The 19,373-nt window shown below is 46.5% G+C and overlaps 1 protein-coding gene and 1 long non-coding RNA gene across 5 annotated transcripts in view; one reads left to right on the forward strand and one right to left on the reverse strand.

The window, feature by feature from the left end:
• Positions 1 to 550: 550 nt before the first annotated feature.
• Positions 551 to 18,503, reverse strand: LOC123607137. The gene is made up of 4 exons (XR_006716657.1): positions 18,290 to 18,503; positions 16,072 to 16,112; positions 15,768 to 15,975; positions 551 to 663 (listed from the first exon to the last, which is right to left on the reverse strand). It is a non-coding gene; the product is annotated as an uncharacterized LOC123607137 (long non-coding RNA).
• Positions 18,504 to 18,678: 175 nt separating this feature from the next.
• The window catches only part of NUB1 (negative regulator of ubiquitin like proteins 1), a 28,192-nt gene continuing 27,497 nt past the window's right edge, over positions 18,679 to 19,373 (forward strand). The window contains exon 1 of one of the 4 annotated variants that reach the window (XM_045496217.1): positions 18,679 to 18,822. In XM_045496217.1, coding sequence (XP_045352173.1) covers positions 18,752 to 18,822 — 71 coding nt within the window. In that variant the 5' untranslated portion in view covers positions 18,679 to 18,751. Of the gene's footprint in view, positions 19,015 to 19,373 lie in introns of all 4 variants that reach the window. The other 3 variants (XM_045496220.1, XM_045496219.1, XM_045496218.1) reach the window with 3 other exon arrangements.

Genomic DNA, 19,373 nt, shown 5'->3' on the forward strand with positions numbered 1-19,373 from the left:
CATTTGAATGATCTTGCCTCGGAAGTCACACGGCGTTACCTGTTCCCCGCAGGCGGCTCTGCTCCTGAAGCTGGCTCTGGAAAGCGGATGTGGCTGTACTTGGGGCTGGAAGGGTCCACACGGCCCTTCCGACCCTCAGTCACTAGCTTCCCCACCGAGGCCCGGGAGGGTACAGCGAACTGGCATTAGATCTCTGTGTGTGTGCCCTGCGGCTGCCAGGGAAGCTGGGATGATGAGTGTCTGGCATTTTCTGCTTCGAGAGTCGGGGGGATTTTTGCCCCATAAAAGGGGTTCCCTAGATGTATGAATAAAAAACATATTAAGGTAGATGAAGAACTTTAGATGCTGAGGGGTTACTGAATCCAAGAGACGTCTGCTTGGTCCTGGGACCCAGAGAAAAGTCAGTTCTGACGTGTCCCCGGAAACGATGTCGGAGTGTGCCCTCTCTGGGCTCCTTCAGCAGAATCTACAATTAAATGCGGTATACGTTTCTCCCCTTTTTTGATGGGAATGGCATCTGCGATAAAATTTTAACTGCAATTTCAAAAACTGTTGTGGAACATTTTAATAAAGTGAGCGAGCAATTACAGACTCCGGAGTTTGGATGCATTTAAAGGATACCTTCTTCTGTCATCTTTAAATTCAACTTAAAATCGGTGGAACCTGAAACAAAAGCGATAAAAATGAGATAAAGTCTATGTAAATTATTCTGACATTGCGAAGCAAATTGTAACAAAACACTTTCAGATCACAAAAAAAGCAATAATGGACTCAGGCGAAGGGATAAATTTTGAATAGAAGCTATGAATAGGTTTGGGGATTGTTTGATAATCCAGTTAATGAATCACATGAACACACACACTGGAAAAAGGATGTAACCTCTTTGCTAATTTGACAAGAAATGCTGACATTGACAAAGATAAAACTCAAACAGCACCACTTCAAGGAGGCTGTCCATGACGCCCTGATTAATAAATGTCATTAATTCAAAGGTTTTTTTTTTAGTTTATTTTTTATTTTGTTTTTAACGTTTATTTATTTCTGAGAGACAGGGAATGAGCAGGGGAGGAACAGAGAGAGAGGGAGACACAGAATCCGAAGCAGGCTCCAGGCTCTGAGCTGTCAGCACAGAGCATGACGTGGGGCTCGAACCCACAAACCGTGAGATCATGACCTGAGCCTAAGTCGGACGCTCAACCGACTGAGCCACCCAGGGGCCCCTAATTTGTTTGTTTGTTTGTTTGTTTATTATTTTTGAGAGAGAAAGAGAGAGGAGGGGAGGGGCAGAGGGAGGGAGAGACACAATCCCACATAGGCTCTGCACTGACAGAGCCCCGAAGTGGGGCTCAAACTCACGAACCATGAGATCATGACCTAAGCCAAGATCAAGAGTCGGACACCCAACCGACTGAACCACCCAGGCACCCCAATTCAAAATTTTCATTTTAAGATTAATCCCTGAGTACCTCCTGGCTGACAGCAAGGAACCTGCTTGGGATTCTTTCTCTCTGTCTCTCTACTCCTCTCCCTACTTGTGGCCGTATTCTCTCTCTCTTTCTCTCTCTCTCAAATTAAATAAATAAGCATTAAAAAATAACAACAACAACAAAACAGATTAGTCCCTGAGCAAAAAATAACTTGAAATGCACCGAAACCTTAAAACTCATATGTGAAACTTGATAGAGATTTCCTCGAATGTGGGAAAAAAAAAAAATCCTTAAAATTTATAATACTATCAGCAATGCACTGCAAAGTTGTATTGCTAAGGGTCCAATCAGGAGACAGAAACCGCACAGCAAGTTGCACAAGGGAAGTTTAACATAAAGAATTAATTTTAACATGGGGTTGGAGTAATAAGGGATTGGCTAGGAAGAAGTCAAGAGGGTTCTTGAAGAACGCAGGCTGGGGACACCCAGCGAGTGTCCATCACCCAGGGTGAGACGAAGCATCCACGAAGACGTCCCTCTGCAGGGCTGAGATCCAGGCCTTGATTGGAGACAGCGTGGCTCGCTGCCCGGCAGAGAAGTCACTGAGGTGCCAGGTTGGCCGCACTGGCTGGAGATCCGCTGCCCGGGGTGCCAGAGGACCCTCTACAGGGAGGCGTCCTATCTCAGAACTCGCCCCAAAGCCACAGGAGAGGACGCCAGGGGACGCTGATCACGGGCTACGACCCCCACCCCCGCCACCAGGTGAAGCTGGCCCCCCCGGAGACGCCAAGGGAAGCTCCTGGCTGCGGGGAAATTTTAGAGCTGGGTGCTGCACACACCACACAGGCTGTTGGAACGCAGACACCCAGACACTTCGGAAGCTGCTAGTCGTGGGAGGAGCCTCACGTGCTACGGGAACCAGGAGAGAAACCCTTCTCCTTCAGCGGCCCTCTAGCGCCCTCTCCTGACAAAGGTTAACACCCAACAGTTGGCGAACAAAATTTTTCCAGGACCCCCCCCCCCCCCCCCCCCCCCGCCAATTATCAGAAATCGGACCGCAAAGGGGTGTCAGGAGCTGAAATGCAATCCAATTTCTCTGGTAAGAGTGTCTTCATTTGAAGAGTTAGCCAAAGGACTCCTAGCCAAAAACTGTTAAGAAAAAAATCTTAGAGAGGTGTAGATGGTTAATGAAGAGGTTTTCGTTTTCTGGATTTTATGATGTCTTGTGGTATCTTTCAACTTCTAAAAATTTGTAATGTTAGGGGGCCCTGCGTGGCTCCGTCGATTGAGCGTCCGACTTCGGCTCAGGTCATGATCTCACGGTTTGTGCGTCCGAGCCCCGCGACGGGCTCTGCGCTGACAGCTCGGAGCCTGGAGCCTGCTTCGGATTCTGTGTCTCCCTCTCTCACTGCCTCTCCCCTACTTGTGCTCTGTCTCTCTCTCTCAAAAATAAAATGTAAAAAAAAAAAAAATTAAAAATTTGTAACATTATTTTTTTTCATTCTAAGTACTTTCATTCCTAATATCGTATTTGTAATAATTGTCTTTTTTTTTTTTTTTTTTTTTTCATAAAGGGCCTTCCCAAGTTACATTAGTTTCAGGGCCACCCAGACTGGATCTGCCCTTGCCCATGGGAAAAACTTCCAAGCTGTTTTTATAAGCATTGCTCATCAAGACCCATGTCAGATCTCAGCTTCCTTTGAATACTTTAAACTGATAACTTGGCCCCTTGGTAAATTGCTGTGGCGCTAAAGGGGGAAATGCTGGGGTTTCTATACGCTACATGCAACACTTCTGAAACCAGAGGTGTGGGTTGTCCACACCAAGCAATTCTCCAGTTCTCTGCCACGCCAAGCAGGTGTCCTACAGTTCAGTCCAACGCGGACCCTATCTCCCTGGATGGAGCATCGCCTCCCACGGGTGAAGGGCTCCGTCCCGCAGGACTGCGCCCACCCTACTGCACGCACCAGCCCCACTCCAGGTTGCCACCTGTTTGAGACTGACTGCCTTTGAATCAGAGGTTCCTGCCACCCTTTCCTCAGGTTGGATAACTTGGTAGGATGAGTGAGGGAAGTCAGGAAAAGAGGGTACTGACTAGATTGCCAGTTTATTAAACAGGGGTGAACTCAGAACAGCCAGATTGAAGAGATGGGTGGGGCTACAGGGAAGGGGAACTGGGCTCCCACGCCCTCTCCAGACAACTGAAGAAACTAGCTCCCCAGCACCTCCACACGCTCAGTAACTCAGAGGCTCTATGGACCCCTTCAATTGGGTTGTTGTTGTTGTTAATGGAGGCCTCATGTCATAGGCTCCATTGATGAAAGCATTGGCCATTAGTGATTAACTCAACTTCCAGCCCCTCTCCCCTCCCTCCTGGAGGGTGTGTGTGTGTGTGTGTGTGTGTGTGTGTGTGTTGTGTGTGGCTGAAGGGCCAACCCTCTAATCAGGAGGTTGGTTCCCTTGGCAACCAGACGCCATCCCGAGGTTCATCCTGGAACCCCCCAGCCCCAGCCATCTCCTTCACATACAAAAAGGCACTTGTCACTTCAGAGATTCCGAGGTTTTGGAAGGTGCCTACCAGGAAGTGGGGCAGGGACCAAATATATATTTCTTATTATGTCAAAGGCACTTTTTTATCTGTATGTTCATTGGGTACCTAGCCCACGCCACTGTCTATTTTTATTTAACTAAAATCTCTCTCTAGCTTCACACAAATGTGTCTCCTTTTCCTGGGATGTGCAGAGAATTCTCGATCTCCTTCACAGCAACGGTCACTTCCTACTTTGGATTGTAAACTCCTAGAGGGAAGGGGTCATTTTATTTATATATATGTGAACTTGAACTTGTAGCCGCATTCAATAAATGTCAGTTGCATGAAGTAAGAGAGTCCTCTTGCCTCCGTTATTAGATTATAAGCTTCTTGAGGACAGGGCTAGGATTAAAGTTGAGGGAACTCAGAGAGGTCATCCAGTCTAACCCCTGGGTACAGGGTGGGGAAATGAGGCCCGTAATAGGGCACATCCTTGAGGCCCTGAGGGCAAGACCACACGGTATCGTCTTCAATTTCAGTGTTCTTTCTATCCTTCATGGTGTGTGTGTGTGTGTGTGTGTGTGTGTGTGAGATGGGGTAGGAGGGCAGAGATGGAGAGACAAGTGGAGCTAAAAACCCCACGGGCCCCAGTGGCTGAGTCAGGCATCTGTCCTTCTCCCCATTCTTGGCACAGGTAAGTGTGTCGGGAACAGAACCCCGAGAGTCTATTGTTTAAACAGGGGAGTGGGGGGCACTTATTTGTGTCAGTCGACGGAGCATGTAACTCTTGATCTCAGGATTGAGTTTGAGCCCCACTTTTGGGGGGTAGAGATTACTTAAAAATAAAATCTTACACAAAATAAAACATAAAAATGGGAGCGGTTAGGGACATGTAATCAAAATCCTCCAAAATTCCTGACAATTTCAGTAGCGGGCTGGGGCCTGGGTCTTAGTGATAGTTCTTTTTTTTTTTTTTTTCAATTTTGTTTAACATTTTTATTTATTTTTGAGAGAAAGAGACGGAGACAGAACACGAGCTGGGGAGGTGCAGAGAGAAAGGGAGACACAGAATCCGAAGGAGGCTCCAGGCTCCGAGCTGTCAGCACAGAGCCAGATGCGGGGCTCGAACTCACCAGCGGTGAGATCATGACCTGAGCCAAATCGAACACTTAACCACCTGAGCCACCCAGGCGCCCCCTAGCGATAGTTCTTAAAAGGGGGAATTAATGGGTGAAGAAGCAGAAACTTAGAGAAAAAAAACCTTAATATTCTTCATTTTCTCTCAAATTGTTGTTCGGACTTACAGTTTCATGAACAGAGTGTGAAGAGATGTGTATTTCTCAGATGTCCCCACTCTTCTCAGCTTAGATATTATCAAACAAATGCCAGTCTAACAGCAAGCCAATCATTTCTTAACATGGTTAATTTGTGTTTCTTTAGTTACTGGGTAGGTTGAACATCTTTTTAAATGTTTGTGGGTCCTCTGAATACTTTTTGGGAAAATCCTGTGGTTGGTTGTTATTGTTGGTGCTTAATAACAATAATTCAATGGAGTACATTTTAAGTGAAAAATTTTTAATGTTTATTTTGAGAGAGAGAGACAGACAGACAGAGCATGAGCAGGGGAGGGGCAGATAGAGAGGGAGACACAGAATTTGAAGCAGGCTCCGGGCTCTGAGATGTCGGCACAGAGTCTGACACGGGGCTTGAACTCCCAAGCCTCGAGATCATGACCTGAGCTGAAGTTGGATGCTTGACCCACGGAGCCGCCCGGGGGCCCCCTTCTTTAAATTTTTTAAAAGAGAGAAGTAGGGGCACCTGGGTGGCTCCAGGAGTTAAGCATCCAACTTTGGCTCAGGTCATGATCTCAAAGGTCTTGAGTTTGAGCCCCACATTGGGCTCTTGGCTGTTAGCACAGAGCCTGCTTGGATCCTCTGACCCCTCTCTCTCTGCCCCTCCCCCACTTGCGCTCTCTCTCTCTCCCCCAAAATAAACAAACATTTAAAAAATTAATACATAAAACTAAACGAAGGAGAGAAGTAGAGGGCGGATTCTGCTAGTGGATGGCCGCCTTCCAGTAGATCATGGAGAATCATGCTTACACATAGCAGGTACTCAATAAACACGTAGCAGATTAACGGACCATCATCAAGGATCCTGCTTGGTGAGATGTGCGGGATACCATTCTGCCCTGCTTTTTCTCTCCCGATTTATTCTGGGCTTGGGTAGGGGAATGAAATCTCTTCCTGCTTTGGTGGGGAGGGGAGCCAAGGTGGAGATAGGACACAATGGCCCAACATGAACAGCTGTACTAATCCTACCCGGCTCAAGTTTTGTAGCGACGATTCCAGAAAACACCCCGGGAAGGGTTTGGCTTGTAGAACCTGGCACTTTCAGCTCTTGCTAGATACTTCTCTTGAGCTGCGAGCCAACACAAATCTGAATCTCACCACGAGAGGGGGCCCTAAGCTCAGGATGGTTCTGAAGTTTGGTCAGGTGCTGTCTTCAAAGTTATCCCTCAGAAATTCTGATTTTCCACCTAAAATATTTCCTCACAAGTTTAAGGGGCTGCATGAAACGCAACTGCCTGTCTAGCGTAGTTATACCTACTTTTTAAAACTCTTGGCTATATATTCAGTGACATGTAAATATCAGCAATTTGATAGCCACGATTTAAAAAATACATAAAGTTTGGGGCACCTGGGTGGGTCAGTTCGTGAAGCATCTGACTTCGGCTCAGGTCATGATCTTGAGGTTCATGAGTTCGAGCCCCGCGTCGGGCTCTGTGCTAAAAGCTCGGTGCCTGGAGCCTGCTTCAGATTCTGTGTTTTCCCCTCTCTCTGCCCCTCCCCCATTCTGTCTCTCAAAAATAAACAAATATTTTTAAAAAATTTTTAAATACATAAAGTTCTTTTTTAACTATTCCTTTTAAACTTGTCTTTCCATCACCTCCCTCATCTAATTTTGTTCCTTAATTTTTCCAATCATGAAGAAATTCCCTCATCTAATTTTATCCTAAGAGAATATATGTTATTTGGGGAGTCTTTTTTTATAGATTGTCCCTATCATACTTCTCAGCAACAAAGATATAAATAAAAATATTTTTAAAATTTTATATCCTATGATCATGAGTCTCTAAGTACTGAGAAGTTTCTTCTGGTTAGAGTTATCATTGTTATCATGAATAAATGTGTATTTCATTAAATCAACATAAATCTGTTGCCAATTTTGATAAATAATTGTTAAACAGAAAAATTAATTTTTTAAAATGTTTATTTTTGAGAGAGAGAGAGAGAGACAGAGTGCAAGCGAGGGAGGGGCAGAGACAGAGAGGGAGACACAGAATCTGAAGCAGGCTCCAGGCTCCAAGCCATCAGCACAGAGCCTGATGCGGGGCTCGAACCCACCAGCCACGAGATCGTGACCTGAGCCAATGTCAAACACTTAACAGACTGAGCCACCTAGGCGCCCCTAAAAAGTCAATTGTTATTGGAAATGCCCCGCTGAATGAGGTGAATGAGGTCGTTCGTATTTTCCAATCTGCTGGAATAAGTCACATTGCTAACCAAATACACTCCTATTTCCACTGCTTGGAATGGATTTTGGGATCTGCAGCTAACACTGGCATGAAAGTGACAGTGTGGAGGCACCGATTAAAGCCTGGATGAAGGCCTCTGAGCAATGTCCCCTGCGCACATGAATTCGGTTACATTGCCTACACGTGAAAGCACACTAGGATAAAATTTTCAAGTGGCTAAAATAAAACTTGACTTGCTCCTTCCTCCGTCGTCTAGGTAGTCCTCAATCTCCATAAATTACGTTAGTGTTTGCATCCATTTTTTTCTCACCCTTAACTGCCTTTCGCCAGGTGTGTATCTCTTTCTACCTGAACCATGGCAATGACGTCCAGACCCCTCTTGTCCTTCCTGCACATGGTGATCGGGCCGGTCTTACTTATGCCTCTTGTATCCTACCTCTCTTCTGCCAACAGAACAAAACAAACTTTCTTATCTCCTAGAATATGAAGTCTAGACTTCTGTGGCTGTCATTCAGGGCTCCCTGGGATGTCCATTTCTGTCCTCTTGAACGTCACAGCCTGTTCTCTTCCAGTATCCTCTCCCAGTCTGGTGGGCCTCCCTCACCATGATTATCTCACAAATTGCAGTTTCTTTGGACCAATGGGAAGTCCCCCTTGGTCAGGTCCTCTCCGGGAGAGTTGGTTCCTTCTGGTCTGCCCCTGTCTTCATGTAAGGGGAAGGGCATGAGACAAGGTATTTCTTTGCTCACGCCGTGTGCCAGAAATAGATTCATCCTGATACTTGTGGAGCAATCAGAGAATAGAGATTTCAAATAAACGTTCCTAGGGAATTATTATATATTAAGAATGTTTCCTAAGCATCTGCTGTGTTTACCACTGTGCTAGGCACTGGTGACAGAAATAGAAATTTAAGATCCAGTCTGATGAGGGACCGTAAGGCAAGCTGAGGGCTAAGAGCACAACCCCCTCCCCCCTCTTGGGATCTGTGTGATATTCCTCAGGCCCTCCTGGCTGCCCAAGAACAAAGAAAAGGAAAGAAAACAAACGGTTAACCGACAGAGATCACAGGCCTGCAGGACCTGAGTCTTTACCAGTTTACAAATGTCTTAGTAAATTACAAGAAAAAGGCAATCTTATCAATAGCCTCCTGTCCAGGAACTCCCCACTGTCTCAATGTTAATGGTTGCTAGAGGGAAAAACAACCTTAGCTTGACAATAGCTAAGCCTCCGGTAATCTGTGAGTCTTTCAGAGCAAATGGAAACCACGTTAAGAAACTTCCTCTTAGGGGCGCCTGGGTGGCTCAGCCGGTTAAGCCTCTGATTTAGGCTCAGGCCGTGATCTCATGGTTCGTGAGTTTGAGCACCACTTTGGGCTCTGTGTTGATAGCTTGGAGCCTAGAGCCTTTCAGACTGTGTCTCGGGTGTCTCCTTCTCCGTTCCTCCTCCACTTGTGCTCTGCCTCTCTCTCTCTTAACAATAAGTAAACATTAAAAAATCGATTTTAAAAAGAAACTTCCTCTTCACTTTACCTCCCCTAACCCCATAGTATATAACCACTCTTCACAAGCCCAGTGCAGCTCTTTCTGGCCACGGGTCCTGTCCCCGTGCTCTAATAAAAGCACCTTTTTGCACCAAAGACGTCTTCTAGAATTTTCTTGGCCATCAGCTCTGAACATTCATCACCCCAAACCTCATCATAGTCTGTCTTCCCTCAAAGAGCTGATCATTTACTTGGGGAGACAAGAAGTCTACACATTAAGAGTGGCAAATAAAATAGTATAGAACCAAATGCAAAACGAACCTGTTATCATTTCTGATAAACTGTTTTCCTATATTTTCACTTTAAAAATTTTAAAACAAAAGTAACACATACTTGTCAAAATGAAATGTTTTGAAGTATAAAGAGTAAAAGTGAAAGTCCCTATTCACTCCCTTCTCAATCCTTCTTGGTGAATACCCTTCTAGACTGTTCTCAATGGTCTTATAGATAAATATGCGTATGTAAGTGCATATATACACATACACGGTATTTTTAATAGTGCTATCATAGACATACTGTTCGGCCACTTGCTTCTTTCAATTTTATACCTTCCCCTGTCCTACATATGTGCAAATCTGCTCTGTTCTTTCTTTCTTTTTTTTAAATTATTTTTTTCTTTTAGAGGCAGAGAGAGCGCACAAGCTGGGGAGAGAGAGAATCCCAAGCAGGTTTCACAGTCAGTGGCAGAGCCCAACGTGGGGCTTGATCTCATGCCCCTGGGATCGTGACCTGAGCTGAAACCAAGAGTGGGATGCTCAACCGATTGAGCCAGCCAGGCTCCCCACTACTCTGTTGTTTCTTTTCTTTCTTTCTTTCTTTCTTCTTCTTCTTTTTTTTAATGTTTATTGATTTTTGAGAGAGAGAGAGACAGAGACAGAGCATGAGCGGGGGAGGGGCAGAGAGAGAGGGAGGCACAGAATCCGAAGCAGGCTCCAGGCTCTGAGCCGTCAGCACAGAGCCCGACACGGGGCCCGAACCCAAACCTGAACCCATGAACCGTGGATCATGACCTGAGCTGAAGTCGGATGCCCAACCGACTGAGCCACCCAGGCACCCCGGTTTACCATTATTTAAAAATTATTCTGGCTAAAAGAAGGGAATGGGATGCGTCTATATTATTCCATTTGCAGCTCAAGAGACACTGCAAAATATGGCAGAGAGTCCAAGTTAGGCCCTGTTCCCTTTGCTTATTTTATTTTTATTTTATTTTATTTTTTTTATCTTACGCAACGTAAATTTATTAACAGAAAACAGTAATTTGAGGAGTCCTGTTCACGGACAGAGACAATGGCAACCTCCCTGCCTGCAGGTACTATCAGAGGGGATGTGGGTGACGTCCTCAATCTGCCCGATCTTCATTCCTGAGCGGACCAGGACTCACCTCTAGCCCCATGTCCAAGGTCTTGGTCCTGTATCCCGCTGTGGCCACATCCTGGGCAGCCAACATGGCAGCATACAGAGAGGCCTCATTTCCATTTCCTTGCCAGAAAGATTGGTGACACGGACAGAAGTGTCACTGAAGGACGCAAAGATGTGGCGGGCACCAAATATGTTTTCCCCTACGGCCCCCTGAGGTCCAAGGCTGAGGACCTACTCTTCCTTCCTTTCCTTCCCCTTGCCAGGTGCCATTTCTGCCCATCTTTTCCAGAATTTGCCACTGGAAGAAGCCCCTGTCCTCTTTTCTTTTCGACTTAGCATTTGAGCCAGGCAATAGTACGATTACAAACAATCTGAACGGTCCCTCTCAACTGTGAGACTTGCGATGTAACAAAACTTAAAGGCATTTTTGTGGATGTGCTTTCGTGGACCCAGAGACATTGGGCTAAGCCTGTCTAGGGCTTCAGGTCTCCCTGGTAACAGTGCCTATTAGGCCAGGCTTGCACCCACCAGTTCTGGGGAAGGGTGGCCCTTCCCCACAAGGCTGAAGCGGTTCTCTGGCAGAACAACCTGGAAAAGCAGGAACAGACTCTGTCGCTAAAGGGGCATCAGCACTTGGGGCCACTGCACATCCCTCCAGTCCAGCTTCTATGAGGTCTGGTGGTGTCACCAGGAGACCAGTGGTGATGATGAGGGAAACAAAGGCAAGAAATATGTGGTTTAAATTAGATTCCCTTACAGCCTGCAGCCCGCTAATAGACGCCAAAGACTTGTAGCATGTAACACTCCCCAAGAAGTTTATGGCTGCCTTAATGCCTTAATATTTACACTTCCTTAAAAATTAAAAGCAACCTTATTTTGACAGTAGCTAAATCTTCAGGGTCCTTTGACACCTTGCTTTCAGCATCCAGAAATTCTTTGCAGACCTATGTTATCTATAACTCCCCTCCCTCCACAAACTCAAAATATACAATAAGTCTTTCCCACACCCGCAGCTGCTTTTTCTGCCCATGGGTCCTGTCCCTGTGCTTTAATAAAATCAGCTTTTTGCACCAAAATAAAAAACAAAACAAAACAAAACAAAAAACAAAACAAGCGAACAAAAACCAAAAGAGTCTCTAGAATTCTTTCTTAGCGTTTGCTCACAAACTCCACCTCCATCAGTGTCATCCAGAGACCAGGGAGAGGCTGAAGTTTCCGTTGTTCTTATTCCCATATGAACCATGACAATAAATCCTCGTATTTTGAGATTCCTGTGTGCGTCTGATCCTTGACCCCAACAGGTCTAACTCAGACATAAACAAACCATTTTATAAACAAAAATATGTAAATAACCAGGAAGCAAGCATGGGAAGGCGTTCACGCCCCTGGTATGAAGCATAATGAACATCGTAAGAACTATAAGATGCCTCCTTTCCCCTCCTCCTCATCTCGCCTCCTCTTTCCCCTGTTCTTCTTTCATTTTCCCTTGAAAAAGGGCAAATTGCAAAAACCATAATATCTAATTCTGTTGAAAAGGTAAAGCCATAAATTTATCAGTAAGTATAGGAAGTCTAGAATTTGTACCTCTTATGGAGTACTCTACAGGAATATCACTGAGCAAAAGAAAAGAAAACAAACGACTACTAACAACCACAACAGAACACCCTAAATATAGGAAAAGATTTACATCAGAGATGACCTTCACCATTATAAATAATGAATAATTAGAAACAACCTTGTGGCTAGTCTTCCCGAGTCAATATCTTTTTTTTTTTTTCTTTCTCTCTCATTGCAACGGAATCCTTCCCTGATGTACATGGTGCATGGCTATCCAGATAGAGTTCTACATTTCCCAGCCTCCTTTGCGCAGGTGCAACCCTGTGACCAAGCACGGGGCCAATGGGGATGTAAGGCGGGAAGCATGTGACTTCCGACTGAAGTCCCCTTCACCTTTTCCCTTCTCTCTGCCTAGAATGTGGGCGTAGTAATGAGCGACCAGGCGCTCCGCAGAGGTGGGCAGGTTCCTGCAGAGCAACGAGATGGAAAGAGCCTGCGTCGCTGAGCCATGGAGCCACCGGATCAGCTCTGGGCTGTTAGACAAGCAAACAAAATTTCAATTTCTCTTGAGTCTGTTCCAGCTGGCAAGTCTGTATCCTAACACACATGCAAATGACCCACAATAGGAGATGATGGGCTGATCTGTTGTATTTCTACTTGCTGAGATATTAGGTAGCTGTTGAAATTATATTTATGAAGGTATGAAATAATAATTAAAACTCTTAAACTATATTAATTTTTAATTTTTTTAATGTTTATTTGTTTTTGAGATAGAGAGAAACAGAGTATGAACGGGGAGGGTCAGCGAGAGAGGGAGACACAGAATCTGAAACAGGCTCCAGGCTCTGAGCCGTCAGCACAGAGCCTGACGCGGGGCTCAAACTCACAAACCGCGAGATCATGACCTGAGCCGAAGTTGGACGCTTAACCGACTGAGCCACCCAGGCACCCCAAGCCATATTAATTTTTAAAAGTACGGTTAAAAATTGCATACGTGGATTTTTAATATATTGAGGAAAGGCTCTTATTAAGAAAGAGATACTGGGGCGCCTGGGTGGCTCGGTCTGTTAAGCCTCTGACTTGGACTCAGGTCATGATCTCGCAGTTCACGAGTTTGGGCCCCACGTCGGGCTCTGTGCTGAGGGCTTGGAGCCTGGAGCCTGCTTGGGATTCTGTGTCTCCCCCTCTCTCTCTCTCTGCCCCTCCGCCACTCGTCCTCTGTCTCTCTCTCTCTCTCTCTCTCTCAAAAATCAATAAAACACTAAAAAAAGTTACAAAAATAAATAAATAAACATTGAAAAGAGTTAAGAAAAAAGAAAAAGATACTGGAAATATTTACACTGAAATGTCAACAATGGTTATAGTGTAGGTAATGAAACATCAGGAGGTTTATATTTATTCTTCCCTCACTTTATGATTTAAAATTTTCTAATAAGAGAAAAATAAGAAAAATTTGTTAAGTGGCACTCCTAAACTGTTCAGCCAATCTTCTCTTCTCCCGGGACTGGCTGCCCCCAGGCTTGGCTTTTTGTGCAGGTAATATAGGCATCAGCAAGTGGAACAGGGAAGGAGGAGAAGGGGTCCTCTCTTCCGGCTCCCCCCACAGGCTCCCTTGCAAGATTATTCCTGATGACAGCAATTCCATTACTAACATCTCTTCACTATTAACCTCTATGGCGGCTATCCAATCCCTCCTTTGGGGGTAACACACTAAGTATCTGACGCATTAGGATGAATCACTTAGGCTGGAGCAGATTCGTAATTCGTGCTTGTGAGGAGGTGGGCATGGGTGGAGGGGTGGAGGTAGGAGGGCAAAGAAGGGGTGGGTAGGGAACAGCAAAAGGTAGGTATCATCAACCTAAAGCTTTGCCTAAATGAGTCATTGAGCCAGATGCTGCTGTCTACTCAACATCCACTCTCCTCTTCTTCCTGGTGACCAATTTTTTTTGAGGGGTGAGGAATGATTCCCCAACATGCCTTGCAAGTAGTGGCTATTTTTTTCCAGTCGAATGACTTTCTGTTTTTTTTTTTTTTAATTTTTTTTTTTTCAACGTTTATTTATTTTTGGGACAGAGAGAGACAGAGCATGAACGGGGGAGGGTCAGAGAGAGAGGGAGACACAGAATCGGAAACAGGCTCCAGGCTCTGAGCCATCAGCCCAGAGCCTGACGCGGGGCTCGAACTCACGGACCGCGAGATCGTGACCTGGCTGAAGTCGGACACTGAACCGACTGCGCCACCCAGGCGCCCGACTTTCTGTTTTAAAAACAATTTTTTTATGTTTATTCATTTTTGGAAAGACAGAGGGAGACAGAGCACAAGCAGGGGTGGGCCGGGGGGCGGGGAGACACAGAATCCGAAGCAGGCTCCAGGCTCTGAGCTGCTAGCACAGAGCCCGACGCGTGACTCGAACTCACGAACCGCGAGATCATGAGCCGAGCTGAAGTTGGATGCTCAACCGACTGAGCCACCCAGGCGCCCCGACTTTCTGTTTTTAAAAAGTTTCCATTTTTATTTTATTTTGGGGTTGGGGGAGGGCAGAAAAAGAGGGAGACACAGAATCTGAAGCAGGCTCCAGGCTCTGAGCTGTCAGCACAGAGCCCGACGCGGGGCTCGATCCCACAAACCGCGAGATCACGACCTGAGCCAAAGTTGGCGGGTTAACTGGCAGAGCCACCCAGGCGCTCCAAGTCTAGTGACTTTCTAGTGACATTTTTTCCCAGCCTAGTTAGAAGTGGAAGGGGTGGTGCTTCTGGAAAAGCTATTGTTTTCCTACTAAAAACGGACTTAGCTGACACACGCTTTTCATTCTTTGCGCTCCCCCTTCTCCTTGTCTGGACCACAGACACAGTGTCTGGGGGTGCGGCGGCCATCTTCTTCCAGGGCATAAAAAGTGTTAAAAGGTAAGTTTCAGGATAAAAGTAAAATCATGATTCCCACGCAGAGATATACAAATGAGCACGTGTTCAAGATTTTGTCGAACTCGACAACAAAACAGGGAACAAGGCAGATGTTATGACCAGCTCAAAAGAGGAGCCAAGCAGCACACACTCCTATGAAATAAAGGAAGGTGAAGGTGAATGGGACGTAGAGGTGAAGCTGGTCCCCCGCAGGGTGGGAGGTGAGACAGTGCAACTTCTACCTGAAAGGGTAGAATTTGCTTCCTTACAGACAAGAAGTTCAGGATGCTATTCGTGACCTTCGATTACAGCTGGGAAGGAGTGGCATGGAATCAGTCTTATCAGCTGGAAGACAGTGCCACGGGGAGTGCAGTCTCCCATCAGAGTGCACGTTTTTCCTTGAGTGACATCAGCTCTGGACTACAGACCTCTGGACTCCTTTTTTTTTTTTTTTTTGTTATGTTTATTTATTTTTGAGAGAGGGAGAGACAGAGCACGAGCGAGGGAGAGGCAGAGAGAGAGGGAGACAGAGAACCCAAAGCAGGCTCCAGGCTCTGAGCTCAGAGCCCGACGCGGCGCTCGAACCCACGAACCACGAGATCGTGCCCTGAGCCGAAGTCAGATGCTCAACCGACTGAGCCACCCAGACGCCCCTAGACCCCTTCTAAGCGAGAAAAACAAAACCCTATTTGCTTAAGTGACAGTTAGTTTCTGCTAAATGCACCTGGCCACAATGCTGACAGATTCAGCCGAGTTTAACACAATTCAGTTATTAGGAAAATGCCAAGAATCCTAAGCCTTGGGAAACTACAGGTGATACGAAATCATTGCAGCAAGGTAGAGGGATGACAAGGACAGTCTTTTCAGACGTAACGGTATTTCTGAGGGCTTTCTCTGAGGTGAATAACAAAGATACCTGGTTTTGCCTTTCTTTCTTACTTTCGCCAGTAGTCCATCAACAGACGGAGTGTCCGCTCTCGGGTGTGATGGAGCTGCTTGCAGGCAGATCAAGGTTTCCACTCACAACAACTAGAAACGCCGGATGGAAGCGTCAGACGTCACCCCAGATCGTCAGCTGACTTCAGAAACGAGCCGGAAGATAATGGAAGGGCGTCTTTCACGTGCTGAAAGAAAACACACCCGTCGGATTAAAAGTTCCCCAAAGTTTTAGACAATAGGCTTTATTTAGAAAACAGGATGGTGGAGAGGTCTGATTTTACCTTTTTAACTGCCATGCATCCTATCGATTTGTAATGATTTTCTGGAATCAAGTAAAAAAAAAAAGTAGTTTAGCATTCCGTGGAAGTTTCTCAAACCATAAGCCTACAGCAATGACTACCTACTCTCTGGTCTCTGTGTTTGCTTTTAGTTTTCATTCATCCTTGGACTTAAAATCACAAAACTAATATTGTATATCAAGTTCTCTTTAACATAAATAATAGGTTAAACGACAAAACGCAGATTGTTGTGAACTTAGTTCAATAGTATTCCTACCATGGTCGGCTTTATTCATCATCTCTGCCTTTCCTCCTTTATCTTTTCAGAGCTGGAACATCACCTACCCACCTCTTGGGATGATCAGAGGTACTTGGGTTAAACATTTGGGAGCAGAACATGCTAGAAATTCGAAACCAGGATTCAGAACTTGTGGAGTACATGCTTTCAGAATGATTCTAGCTGAATCGGGCGGGCCACCAAACCCCTTCTGGCAGTGACTGAGATCCAACCTCCGCATTTCACAGGGGGTCAGAGTAACTCTCCTATTTTACATTTTCAAAATTTCTTTCAGTTTCTCTCATCTTCCAGGGGGATTGAAATGATGTATTTCCAATCAGGTGGGAACAAAATCTCCCTCCCCACCTGCTTGGTTTCTTTGTCCTTCTATGTTTTTCTCATCCAGTTAGGATGCTAAATAAAATGACCACGTTGCCAAATAAGATGATCAGTAATTAAAAACCTACCAGACAGAAAGTGTGAGTCATCACTCAAATTCCCTGAAAATTCCTATTTATAACCACTTCCTTCAAATTCTCATTTATAAATAGAAAAATCAAGAATGAAGTGGTTTTCTTTTTCTTTTCTTTTTTTTTTTTTTTTTTAACGTTTACATGAAATTTCACTGTCCTATTAAGGATGTTTGAGGGTTTTCTGATTCCACTCCAGCAAAAGTAAAATGACTTATACAGAAGTTGCTTGATTCCTTGTTACTATGAAACCCATGGCAACAAAAATACAAACACAAATTAGGAAGAATTTTTCATCCTACGAAATTGCAGTTGAAGCCACTAAATGTCAGCGTTAGGAATAACAGAAAGGAGGTAGGGTAATAAAATACAACAAGAGTGATGCAAGTTGAATTACTGGGTAAAAGGGAATATGCGTTTCGATTTTGATAGACTGTGCCACATTGCCCTTGCAGGTACGAAACAGGGTACCTATTTTTTTTTTTTAATTTTTTTTTTTCAACGTTTATTTATTTTTGGGACAGAGAGAGACAGAGCATGAATGGGGGAGGGGCAGAGAGAGAGGGAGACACAGAATCGGAAACAGGCTCCAGGCTCTGAGCCATCAGCCCAGAGCCTGACGCGGGGCTCGAACTCACGGACCGCGAGATCGTGACCTGGCTGAAGTCGGACGCTTAAACGCCTGCGCCACCCAGGCGCCCCCAGGGTACCTATTTCAACACAGCCTTGCCATCACAGGCTATCACGTTATTTTCCAGTCTGATAGGCACAAGGTGGTTTCTTGGTGTAGTTTTATATTTATTTCATTGTGAGCGAGGTTAAGTAATGTGTCATACGTTTATGAGCCACTTGTATTTCCTCTTCAGGGAACCATACTGTCAGAGCCTTTGCCCAGTTTTCTATTTTGGTCCTTTTCCTATTGAATTGTAAGAGCTCTTTATATACCAAAGAGATTTGTCTTTGGAAGCTCTCAAGCCGCACGCCATCACAATGCTAGAGCAAGTCCAAGGATGGTTTTGGGATTCGGACAGGAAGGGCCAAGGGCCTCAACCGAGAAAACTTTCTGCCGTCTGAGATTTACTCCTTCTATGTTTCATTTCCGGGTTCTCCCATCAAAGGCTCATCTACCCATCGCTCAACGCTCTGTCAGAGCCTGTGCTCAACCCCACGTTCCCAGAACATTTCACAAGTTGCCATTAATTTTTATGCACACTTGTCTTATTTTCTCACCTAGACATGAGGACGGAACCCAGACCATAAACTTATTTGTATTTACCACATCGCTGGGCAGAGAGCGGCTCTCCATCGACCATTGAGGTTGCTAGTGCGATGGATACCTGGTTAGCAGGGCCAGGGTCGGGGGGAAGCGCCAGGGCAACCAGCCAATAAGTTTCAGGTGAAGCAACCTAAATTTCACCCTGGGCGGAGGCCCGACGGAGACAGGGAAGAAAACCCTGGCGTTTAGGGGGCCAACCTGTTTAGTCCGGCCTAGACCGAGGGGGAAAGGGTACTCCCTGCCAGGTCGGCTGGTCTTTTTCAAGGCTTTTGGTGAAATGAAGCCAGGCGCAATTTCCTCTGAAGTCGAGCAAACGGGGCCGAGCCTACGGCCGGGCCGGGACACCGCTTCCACCCGGACGGAAACGGCCCCGAGACTCCCAACGCCCCGGCCTAGGGTCCTCCCATAGGCCCCGCCCCCTCACCCGCCACCCTGCCCCGCCCACGCCCTCCCCTCAGCCCCGCCCCGTCCTCTCCCTGCCCCACCCACCCCGCCCACACCGTACCCGTCTTAGCCCCGCCCACAAGCAATACCGGTCCCGCCCCTGTTGGCTCCGCCCACACGGACCCGTCCGCTAACCCCGCCCACAACCCTCCTTCCGGGCCTCGAGAGGGTGGCGCGGAGGCCGCAGCGGCGGGGGCGGGGCCAGCCTCACCCGGAATGAAAACAAACGGCGGCCGCCGCCGCATCCGGGCACTCGGCGGGTCGCGGCGGGCGCGGTGGTGGCGCAGGTGAGGCGGCGGCGGCGGTCGAGCGTCCAGTCCCCGACCCGGGTCTCAGCGGCGCCGTCGGGCGGCCCCCGCTCCCGGCACCACCCCGACGCATCCCCAGGCCGGCGGGGGCGCGGCCACAGCGGCGGGCGGTAGGCGCCCTGCGCAGAGGCCGGGCGGGGCTTCGGGACCCGACGGTTCGAGCGGCCCTGGGTCTGCGCTGGTCTGGGCCGGGGTGGGGGGGGTGGTGTTTAAAAATATGTGGAGTATTGTTGGGGGCGGGGGGCAGAGAAAGAAATGTATCTAATTAGCCAGACAAAAAGCTTGAGACGTTACACTGTTATTCCAAATAAGCCGTTTGGGTTGTGTTTGCAGTGACAGCTAGGTTTTCTTTGCTATTTAATGAGAAAACATGGTTGATCCTTCATTTCTCTGGCGACCTGGTTCTGCGTTTCTCATCTCCTTCCCTTACTCTTAATTTTTAAGACAAGAATCTTTTATTATTCCATCTAAGAGCAAATGTAGTGTATTTTGAATATACGTGTACATATGTGTATTTGAAAAGCTCTGGG

The sequence above is a fragment of the Leopardus geoffroyi genome, chromosome A2 (genome assembly GCF_018350155.1).
Source record: "Leopardus geoffroyi isolate Oge1 chromosome A2, O.geoffroyi_Oge1_pat1.0, whole genome shotgun sequence".
Lineage (NCBI taxonomy): Eukaryota > Metazoa > Chordata > Mammalia > Carnivora > Felidae > Leopardus > Leopardus geoffroyi.